Source organism: Cuculus canorus, chromosome 3 (assembly GCF_017976375.1).
Source record: "Cuculus canorus isolate bCucCan1 chromosome 3, bCucCan1.pri, whole genome shotgun sequence".
Classification (NCBI taxonomy): Eukaryota; Metazoa; Chordata; class Aves; order Cuculiformes; family Cuculidae; genus Cuculus; species Cuculus canorus.
Window position 1 is genome coordinate 88,972,295 of NC_071403.1, and position 12,013 is coordinate 88,984,307.

A 12,013-nucleotide genomic window follows, 5' to 3' on the forward strand; every position below is an offset into this window, starting at 1 on the left:
GACAATAGCATGGAAGAACTGATGACCATTATGGGAGCCACCTTTCTCAGCGGGGAGGAGGATCTTTGCCTGGGAACTTGCGGGGCTTGTAGATAGGGCTTTAAACTAGATACGAAGGGGGAGGGGGTTAACACGGAGCTAGCCCTTAACAAAAGGTGGAAGGACAGGTGTCAGGTGTTAGGGAGGAGACTTCTCCAAAACACCTTACAGGCAAAAGAAGGTCCACTGGGAAGGTGATGCAACCAGCAGCCCAGCTGAAGCACCTTTACACTAACGCAGGAAGCTTGGGTAACAAGCAGGAGGAGCTGGAAGCTACTGTGCTAACTTGAAAGCTATGATCTGGTTGCTATTCACAGAAATGTGGTGGGACAAGCCCCATGACTGGAATGTGGCTATCGATGGCTACAGGCTGTTCAGGAAAGACAGACCGGGAAGGAGGGGTGGAGGCATTGCCCTCTATCTCAGGAAAGGGATAGAATGTGAAGAGCTGTCATTGAAGAACAGACACGAACAGCACGGCAAGCTGTAGGCAATCCAGGAGACTCCTGGAGTGCATCGAAGAGAATTTCTTAGTCCAGCTGATAAAGACCCCTACCCAAGGGGAAGCAATACTAGACCTTATGGTCACCAATACAAGGGAACTCATCAGTGACATTAGGATTGGTGGCAGCCTGGGCTGCAGTGATCATGCACTGGTGGAGTTCAAAGTCCAGAGGAATATGGGACAGGTGAGGAGTATAGCCAGGACATTAAACTTCAGGAAAGCAGGAAGCTCTTCCTTCCAGCTCTTCAAGGAATTACTCTTTAGGACCCCCTGGGACATGGTCCTCTGAGACAAAGGAGCGGAGCAGAGCTGGAAAATATTTAAGGAAGCTTTCCACAGGGCGCAAGAGTGCTCAGTCCCCATATGTAGAAAATCAGGCAGGAAAGGGAAGAGACCGGCATGGCTGAGTCGAGACCTGCTGGTTAAACAAAAAAGAAGAAGGAACTACACAGGCAGTGCAAGCAGGGACAGGTAACCTGAGATGTGTACAGAGACGCTGCCTGGTTGTGTAGCGATGAAGTCAGGAAGGCCAACGTGCAGCTGGAGCCGAACTTGGCAAGGGAAGTAAAGACCAACAAGGGCTTTTACAGGTACATCAATCGAAAGAGGAAGATCAAAGAGAACGTACCCCCACTGATGACTGGAAATGGGGATCATGTATCAACAGATGAGGAAAAGGCTGAGGTACTCAACAACTTTTTTTGCCTCAGTCTTCATTGATAACTGGTCTCCTCCCCCCTCCTGGGTCATGGGACAGCAAGATGGTGACCAGGGGGGTAAACCCCCTCCCGCTGTAGAGGAGGATAAGGTTTGTGAACACCTGAAGAACCTGAACATATATAAGTCCATGGGACCTGATGAGATGTATCCCAGAGTCCTGAAGGAATTGGCAGATGTGGTTGCCAAGTCACTCTCCATGATATTTGAAAAGTCATGGCAGTCAGGAGAAGGCCCTGGTGACTGGAAGAAGGGTAACATTGTGCCCAATTTTAAAAAGGGTAGAAAAGACAACCCCAAGAACTACCAACCTGTCAGCCTCACCTCTGTGCCTGGGAAGATCATGGAACAGATCCTGCTAGAAGCTATGCTGAAGCACATGGAGGGCAGGGAGTTGATTAATGGTAGCCAGCAGGGCTTCACCAGGGACAAGTCCCGTCTGACCAACTTTTCTATTTCCGCAGCAGTGGACACGGGTAAACCAACGGATGTGATCTATCTAGACTTCTGTAAAGCCTTTGACACAGTCCCACACAACATCCTTCTCTCTAACTTGGAGAGATATGGATTTGATGGGTGGATGGTAAGAAACTGGTTGGATGGTCGTATTCAGAGAGTAGCGGTCAATGATTCGAAGTCCAGATGGAGACCCGTGACAAGTGGTGTCCCTCAGAGGTACGTACTGGGACCGGTGCTGTTCAATATCTTTATCAATGATACTGACAGCGAGATTGAGTGCACCCTCAACAAGTTTGTGGATGACACCAAGCTGAGCGATCTAGTTGCCACACCGGAAGGACAGGACGTCATCCAGAGGGACCTCGATAGGCCGGAGAAGTGGGCCTCTGAGAACCTCATGAGGCTCAACAAGGCCAAGTGTAAGGTCCTGCATCTGGGTCAGGGCAATCTCTGTTTTCAGTACACAGTGGGGGATGACATGACTGAGAGGATAGCCCTGCAGAGAAGGACATGGGGGTGCTGGTCCATGAGAAGCTCCACATGAGCTGGCAATGTGTGCTTGCAGCCCAGAAGGCCAACCGTACCCTGGGATGCATCAACAGAAGCATAGCCAGCAGGCTGAGGGAAGTGATTCTGCCCCTCTGTTCCTCTCTTGTGAGACCTCATCTGGAGTATTGTGTCCAGTTCTGGAATCCTCAACATAAGAAGGATATGACACTGTTGGAACAGGTCCAGAGGAGGGCTACGAAGATGATGGGAGGGCTGGAGCACCTTCCCTATGAGGACAGGCTGAAAGAGTTGGGCTCGTTCAGCCGGGAGAAGAGAAGGCTCAGAAGAGATCTTATAGCGACCTTCCAGTACCTGACGGAGGCCTACAGGAAACCTGGAGAGGGGCTATTCATAAAGGCTTGTGGTGATAGGATCAGGAGGAATGGGTATACACTGGAAAGGGGCACATTTACACTGGGCATTAGGAAGAATTTCTTCACTATGAGAATGGTGAGAAACTGGAACAGGTTGCCCAGGGAGGTTGTGGATGCCCCACCCCTGGAGGTGTTCAAGGCCAGGCTGGATGGGGCCTTGGGCAGCCTTCTTTAGTGGCATGTCCCTGCCCATAGCAGGGGGGTTGCAATTAAATGATCTTTAAGGTACCTTCCAACCCTAACTGTACGATGATACTATAATTACAGCCAGTCAACAGGATTTTAAATCCTGCTGTGGTCAGGCAAGCAGGCAGCATATTTGAGGCTCTTTCCTTAATATTAATTACATTTCCGCCTCACAGAAAAAAGAACAGAACATGTTTTTTCCTGTTATTCAGCAGGTCTCGTGCTATTCTCAACCCCAACAGCACAAGGCTGGGGCAAGCAGGGCATGTCAGGAGAAATCTGTTTACAGATGGGGACTGTGGCCACAATACTGACTGATGATTTCAAGCAAGAAGGCCTCTCTACTTCCATACTTAAGTCTTTAAAACCATGTCAGCCTGCCAAAACCCTGCCACAGACTGAAAGAAGTGAGAGTCACTTAACATAAAAGCTTTCCTTTACTGAAAACAGAAAAGCATCATAGCTCCAGACTGCAGATTTCTTCCTGAGCCCTGTTTTGGCAGCCGCTCTTCATGCAACTCATTTACAATGCAGGGCAAGTGTTCTGTTGGTTGAGGGGGGACCTCTCTTATGCACAGAAACAAGAGAACGTCATATCTTTCTCTCTTCTTGGATGCACAAGGAGCACAAAGGCAAGACAAAGTACTATCTCCATTAAAAAAACACACTTGGGGTATTTCTGCTGCAAGCTTGCATAGAATCAGGGAAACACTGGCCTAGATCATAGAACTGAAGCTATAAGAGACTGTCGTTATAATCTAACCCTGTTGCATAAAAAAGTCAAAACCTTGCTCATTAGCTTCTGCTTCAAAATCACAATCTTAGCTACAATGTCTTTCTGAAGAATGACAAAGCATGACTGGTTCCAATTTAAAGAATTTCTTTTCCTCAGACAAGTCTCACAGTTTCAAGAGATGGCAACACTGGAAATGGAAGCTCTCATAAATCCATCCCCATGTCTAATAACAGAAGCCTGGGTTGTTAAGTGATAAACATGCAATCACTTGACCCTGAACCATTCTGAAAAACACCTTGTGCACCAGTTATGTAAAGAAAGGAAGAATCACTGACATAAATCCAATTCTAAATCCACTTGAGCTCTTTCACTTAGCCATAGAAGAAATAATCAATGACTGATGTTTGAAGGAGACTTCAAATAATGAAGCTGCTGGTCAACGTTAGCAAAAGCCCGATCTTTGACAACATGAGGTGAGCAAAGCACTTTTTTTCAGCGTGTCTTAAATACTCAGTAAAGGAAACAGAAGCACTCTGTTGTAACACCTCTTAATTCCTGTACTTAATGCACACCACAAGTCCTGTAGAACTCCCCACGATGCAACATCTTTATTATCAATTCAATACTTCTGAGCTAGGTTCTAGTTCACAATGCAAGTTCCTATCCACTCTCATAACAAAACCAAAAAACATATGGAGGAAAAGCAAATCAGACTGGACTGTGCATAATATTTACCTACCTGAATTTTCCCAAAGGCAGAACTGAACTGTTCCTCAGCAGTGGCCTGGAGAGTCCTCACAACAGTAGCTGCATCACCTCCGAGGAGCACTTGCCGAAGCTGTCCTGCTTGGGTTTCTAGAACTGCTTTACTAAGTTTTGTTAGGCCTTTCATCACCATGATCACATCACCTGCCATGATTGATACCTTCCTGCTCTGAAAGACAAGAAAAGACAGGGGGAAGAAAGGGGAGAAGGGCACAATTGGTCAAAGCAGTTTCAAATCACCAAAGAGACAGTGCCATATCCCAGACAATCTCCTTCTGCTTTGGCAACAAGCCACAACACAAAATTGTTTGCAGCTCAGACAGCACAAAGGCCAGCTTGATCGACAGCAAGTTAGCTGACCTTACCAGCCAAAGCGAGAACTCTTCTTATGGTTGTTCAGGACTTAGGATAGCATTCCAAGACTCTACATGAATATTCAAGTTATCATTGAACAGAGGAAGCAAAAGACAGGTAAGTGCCAGTAACACTGCAAAGATGGTCTTGATGTGTTCTAAATGTTTAAAAAGGATTAAGAGCATTAGCATCTGAACTTTCCTTATTATTGGGCCCTGGAACATAATCTCAGCGCCTGCTAGCACGGATGAAGCGCACTGACAACTGTCACATCCCATTCCTGCTTGGGAGCTAAGCCTCCTCATTTTACACAGCCAAATTTCTTCATTCCCACACCAATGAGTAAGCTTCGTCAGTCCTCCAACGGTCTGCTCAGCCCTCAACTTCTAGCTTACTCTGCTACTTTTAACTGGAAATTTAAGTATGCTGAGAACACCCACCTACCAGAGCGCTTGCCAAGTACTGCATAATAGTGCTAAATTTTTTTCCTCCATTGCCATTGCCGTTCAAGAGGCACTCCATGTCAGATTCCTATCAGTTTGTGCAGTCTCAGTGTCTTCAAATACAAACTGGGCACTTGTTCTGGTTTGAGCTTAAGTAGAATCAGTTTTCTAACTTCAGCTAAGCTTCATCTAAGTAACTTCATTTTCTTAGAGTTAGCTGCATGTTTTTCAGACACTGGTCTTCTGTGATAACACTGGGCATTGGTATGCAGAAAGGCCATTGCTTATATTTATTCCTGTAGAAAACCAAGGCCATCCTCAAGCTGGTGGAATGTCCTAAGTGAAAGGGGAGGAAAAGGGTCGCACCTGCAGGGAGAGGCACACAGGACAGGTGACCCCAAACTGACCAACAGAGTATTACATCCCTTTTATATCATACTTGGTACAAAACTGAAGGATTGTGAGGGTGTCACTCTCTTCTTCGATGGCCACTGCCTAGTGAGGACCTTGTCTGTCCTTTTGTCCCTGATCCCAGGTGCATGTGTTACTGAATCCGGTTCCCAAGTTCAGCTCCCTTCTGCTACTGAATCCAGCCCAGGACCTTTCCCAGTGCCTGCTCTGCAGCATGTGTGGTGAGGGGGTTGGGGCAATTTTGTATATTTATACATATTTATTATTTATTAATGGTATTTTTTTTATTATTTCATTAGAACTGTTTTAGTTTTAGTCTCCAACCCACAACTCATTCTCTCATTTCCCTTTCCTTTTTTCCTGGGAGTGGGGGAAAGGGAATTGGGATCACAACTGCTCATGTTTAGCTGCCTGTTAGTCTGGCATGGGTCTAAACCATGACAGCATTGTAGAATGCAGGACAGAGTGTCTGAGAACAAATTCCACTGACATCTTTCTCCCAGCCTAGAAATAAGCTCAGGCTCAGGACACTCGCTCTCCTACATCACTGTGGTTCGTGTAAAAGAAAATCAGGAGTGGCTGGGATGCCAAAACCATTTTGCAGAGGAGATTTTCACCTGCTCATTTCACTGATCTCCCACAGCTTTAAAGCAGAGTCAGGGTCACAGTTCCAGCACTGGCTCAGTTGCACATCCTCCCATCTTTACTGACACAGAAGATGGAGATAGACAGTTGGCATAAAATGCTGCCTTAGGTTCAGCCTCATCCATAGCACATTCTCTGTGATAATGTGGAGGAACAAGTATTCTGGCTGTGATAGGTACTGAGCACTAGTCTAAGGCCACATATTTATTTCCTAGGTATGTACACACACACACACAATTCATTTTTAGAAGGTTACCTGTGGACACATATACACACAGCTATAAACATTAATACACAGAAGTGGTACAACTGATCCTGAGTCAACAGACACACAGCATTATGCCCTGCTGCAGATCACAAGCAACTGGATCCAATTACCTTCTCAGGAAACACAGTGGTCTTGTGTCTCACAAACATCTACTGTATCAGTCACACAGGAGAAGCATGGACTGCTACATGCAAATTTCTAGGTAAGTGGACAATTTTGCTGCAATCACACAGGAGATGTAGGGAGTACTACAGCTGAAATTCAGAAATATATTGTGCAAACGCAGGGTAAACCCTGGTTACTAGTGTATTTGTTCAACTATTAATTAGTAACCAAAACCAGAAACCACAACTGTAGCCAGGAAGTGAATATTATATGTTACGTACTTTAAGTATGGTTGTTAGAAGGATAGCCAAGCGTTCCAAATAATCTGGACTTAATGGGTGAACTGTAAAAATAAAGACTAAGCCCACCTAGGTCATTATTCTGTGGCTATCTTTACAACATATATCCATGAGTTCCAGACCTGTTAAGAGGCGTTACATGACTAGGGTCATGTTTAACATTCTGTAATGCACTGCTCAATTTGAAAGCTGCCTGTCAGGTAAGGAAAAGCACACCGTCAACAGCTGGTACTCCCTCAATCTTATCTTCACACTGGAAATTTCCACACGGAACTCACTTAAAACATTTGCAGGTAGTCCCTGCAATTCAGAGCAGGGCAAACCAACCAACAGTACTGTTCTAGCTAAAATGAGACCATTCAAACGTTACCACTACTAAGCAATACGTGCTTTGTAACAGTCACAAGTATTAGAAGTATGGGAAAGCCTGAATGAGAAAAGTTCATTCCCTCCCTCCCAAGAAGGGCAACAAAAGACAATGCCATATAGATCAATGTACACTTGGACAACACACAAAAACATCCAGTTTTAACATAGATTGTTTCCAACCAACAATACTAAAATCATATCCTTCTTTCACCCAAAAGCAGCTGAGGGATTTATCTTGAAGTGATGGTTATTATACACTAAATTTTATACACTAAATGTACCTTTGAAAAAATAAATCTTACAACAAAATTTCAGGGAAGCTACTGCAACCACAAATGGAAAACATATATTGCACAGGGCATAGTCAACCCTCCATTGCTGAATATATCAAAAAGGATCAATTGCCCTCTAAGGGTCTGGCTATAAAACACAGGAGTGGGCACACTGCTGCCAAGAGCCTTCTGACTTCCATGCCATCACCTCCACTTTCTTTTGCACAGCCATTATAACCACCTAGGAACCACGCAAGTGGTTTGTTAGCTCAGAAGCATCAGCAACATGCTCCTATAAAGCACTGCCACAGGACAAGCTATCATAACAGGCTATTTATCCCAGCACCTTGCTGAAATACAGGCTTCTGTGTAGCAAACAAGCCTACAGGCAACTGACTTGCTGTTTTCAATGTTTTCAGATTCCCTGCAGGTGCTCACAGACCCAAACAGACACAACATAAGCACAAGGCGTGGCTCAATGAGGACTTCAGAGATCAAACCCAAGGAGAATCACCAACAAATAAAAGCTGAGAGGGAGAAATGTATTTTCAGAAGTGAGACCATATGCCTGCTTAACCAAATTGTGTCTGTAAGCCATCGCCTTCCAGTTCCCCATGTTTTGTATACCAAGTCCTCACCTTTAGCAAAGCACAGCCATGAAAAGACAGAGGAAACCAAAATAACCATGAGGCAATGATTAATCCCTTGGCAATAAGCATTAGGAGAAAGAAAACATTCATGTAATGTCTGTACTCATCATCAAGTAACATGAAGGTGGGACCTAATAAGTGCAGTGAGAACTGAACTGACACAGGAGGCATTTCCTTCAGGTGGAAAAAATCGCAGGTTGTGCTAAATGTAGATCCAGCATTTAGCAGCACACATTGGTTAGTTATGCTGGGGAAGATTTAGTAAGCAGAGCCTATCAACGCTATTGGAATCAGAAGAAGAAAGTATGAAAGAAAACAGATGCTAGATAATCACGAAAAGGGAAAAGACTACACAAAAAAATACTCAAGAATTAGGAAAATTCCCTTTTTTCTTCAATGAAAAAGCAGTAGGCATAAACAAGGACAAGAGACAAAAAGAGACTGAGGAAACAAACTTCCAAGGAGAGGATTGCTACATACTGCAAACAATACACCTGCATTAATACACAATGCAGGCAGCAGGCAAGGGACATCCCCCCCCAAGCAAGTTCTATTCATGCCACTACTAAATCAACAAGTAAACAGCATAAGCAAACTCTATCAAAAAACAGATTGAAGGAGTCATTTCCAACCGAACATAAAAAGTCTCTATCACACTTGAATTGTCTCCTGAGGACTGGTTATCTAGCACTAGCAAAGCAGGGCATTTCCTGCAAAACTGCTAACCTGGACTGTAAAGGGGGTTGATAAGCGCCAATCATGAGCAATTCTTCAAGAATAGGCAGTGTTGCAGCTTTTACCTAGTAAACTTATCACAGTTGACTGAACCTCTGTAAAACACCCACACCTTCTAGCATGAAAAGGCCAGAGCCAGGTCACCCTTAGACACCACACAAGGTCCATGCAGGAGACAGAGGGCTGATACAGGCTAGATGCCACATCAGCAGGTAAACCATCTCCCAACACTGCACCAGATTTTAAACCCTGTTGTAAAAACTAAATTAAATCAGTGCTCGGGATGCTCTGATGTGCAACGACCACATGCCTCATGAGCCACTGTTCTCTAGTGACTAACTGCTGTGCGTTTCCTCCCTTCAACACTGGACTGGACTGAACGTTTAAGAAATTACAGCAAAATATTCAGCATATCAGACACCAGTAACAAAAAAAAAAAACCCTCAAAAAAGACAACAGATTAATTCTTATGTTTTCATTGTTTTCAAAACATAATACTCCAACCACTCCTCTTCCACATGGTAGCGTGTGCTTCTCCTACAGACACACAGAGCAGCTTCCGACTCCATGTTCTTTCTTTCCAGATGGCTGAAGAAGCGAAAACCTTACTCATATATACACACGTACATAGGACAGACCAAGTTTAAACACAAGGAGGCTTCTAATCATATAGAAGTATGCCAGAAATATTTCTAAAAGCTTTCTGTGTGTGACAACAGCCTCTTTCATTGTAAGGAAATTATTTCTACCATCAACAGTCTGCTGTCCATGCAAGAAAGCAGCTCATCTATTGTTGAATAATTAAAAAACAAACCACCAAAAGCCTAGCAATTTTACAGTATCCCGCACTCCTGCTCTCAGGTCTGTAGAAGTCTTAGCTACCTTCTCTATCCCTAACTTTTCTTCTAAATTAAAGAGACAAAAATGAAAAATACTAGGCCAGCCAGACAGTAAGGCAGATAACTATCACACTTCCAAAGAAAATTTTAACGGCCCCTATGCCTTCTCCCCCCCCCCTTCCTATTTCCCATTACCACAAATACTTATCTTAGTTGTATCTAAATAGGACTATAGCCCTGGAATCGGTGCTATAGCCACCCACACCATCAGAGTGAGAGTGGCAACTGTACGAAATAAAAATAAACTCCACAAACAAAATACAGACGACCAGGTATTCAGCACATTTATTCTGTGGCCAGAAACCAATAGTACACTAACTTCAAAATAAGTATTATTCATTAAGCTGTTCTGTAACTCATCTTTTTCAGATTTTTCCTTCTTTTTTTGTTTTTGTGTATGCTGCCATACCTACCCTTTCACATGATCCTTTAAGTCATGGCCTTTTTCAGTTCCATCACATACCTCCCCACCAGCTCCTTTTGTACCAAATTTCCAGGCCCTTGCCTAGACATATTTTCATTAGCTGGATTCCTTGCGTTGCGCATGACCCAAATTACAACCATGAAGGGCACAGAACAAACTGCATTTTAAAAGGAGAAAGTCACCTTCATCCTTTAAATTGAACTTACTATCTACCCCCATGCATACATCTCCCACATACCACAGCACCAAAAGAAACGTCTTTAAAGATCTGACCGACAACAGAACTAAGAACTCCTACATTTGAATCCTGCCCCGCTGCTTTGACTCAAGCCTCCTTAAACTGAATTCATCAAGTCTCTGAAAGCTGCTTTAAAACTGCTCTTATACAAAGCAGTTTGCCAAGGCCATTTAAAACAAACACCTTTGAAAGGCAGGCAAAACTTGTTTGCTCTCTAATCGCTATAATAGCAGTACAGGCACTGATAAACGTCAGCTGCTTGTCAGACATGCATCTTTCCTCTGAAATTGAGAAGGCTTAGCTTTTTGGTGAACGACAGCTAGTTCAAAAACCAGTATGAACAATTTTCCCCATAAATGGCTTTACACACAACATAAGAGTGAAGAGAATGCTCGGACACTTCAAAAGTAAGCACAGTCAGCTTTATTTTAGGCACAGATACATCAGTGCAAAGTGAATGCTCTGGACTGGCTAGTCTACTTATTTCTTTCTGGACGATGTATAGGGCCAAAAAAAAAAAAAAAAGCGTAGTCACAGCCCACATGCCTGGAATTAACAGAGCCTCCTTCTACCCTGGCCACAGATCTAGAAATATTCCACTCACAGTTAAAATCCTAGTAGGAGAGCCCATTCCCTCATTACAGGCTACTTCCTCTGCTGATACATCTTGACACAATACACTAATAAATTCTATCTTGACACAAACTAATCAATTCTGTCCTGGGCACACATTGCTTCCCATTACACTGAGGTAGATCTGTCTCAGTTGTGATTTTAGGACTACCGCTCATCCACTTCCTCTTCCCTTCTATCTACCCCTCCCCGCCAGTGATTCCTGTGCCGGCTCCTGTAAATACTTATTTTCCAGGGGAGGGATAAAAAATATTCCGTTTACTCCATTTGCAGGCCTTTAAAATGTACTATTTGGGCATCAAAGATGCGGGCCTTTGAGTCACTATTTCAATCTGGACTTGTATTTATACCTAACATCCTATCTATGTTACCAAGACGACACGGAATAAGAAAACAAAAATGACGAGGAAAACCCAAGAGTTTTCCTCTGTTTAAACACTGGGCAGTGCTTAGAACAAGCCACTGCATTGCATCCTCTATGTGTTTCCAAAGCCACAAATAATTCTGATGAATTCTGTGATTAAAGTTACCTCCCACATATGTGAATCTTTCATCCAGCAATAAGGACAACAGAATATTAAAATCAAAATGCAGCATGACCACAAAAAACACTGATTAATAGGAAATTAAGGCAGATGTCATATTTGAAGCACATACTTAGGAAACAGAACTACTACAGAACTACTACTACTACAGATTGAATATATATCTTTATTTGGTTTTGTGGCAAGCTTATGTGAAAGCACAGTTCAGTAGTTCCAAGTCATCCCTGTCAGTGATAGCCTACAGCATCAGCTCAAAAGACAAACCCCTCACATCTACACGGAACAACTCTAATCAGCAGTATTTTTAATACAGTAACACTAAAGCTCTACAATCCAAACACTGCACTTCAAACAAAAAACAAACACGAACACGACAAGCATCTTCCCCTCAGA

General features: G+C 43.6%; 1 protein-coding gene across 12 annotated transcripts in view; it reads right to left on the reverse strand.

Moving 5' to 3' along the window:
* The window catches only part of COQ8A (coenzyme Q8A), a 56,650-nt gene that overhangs the window by 29,982 nt on the left and 14,655 nt on the right, over positions 1-12,013 (reverse strand). For 9 of the 12 annotated variants that reach the window (XM_054061350.1, XM_054061352.1, XM_054061349.1 and 6 more), the window contains one exon: positions 4,305-4,499. In XM_054061350.1, the coding sequence (XP_053917325.1) occupies positions 4,305-4,481 (177 nt within the window). In that variant the 5' untranslated portion in view covers positions 4,482-4,499. The remainder of the gene's footprint in view (positions 1-4,304; positions 4,500-12,013) is intronic. The other 3 variants (XM_054061356.1, XM_054061354.1, XM_054061344.1) reach the window with 1 other exon arrangement.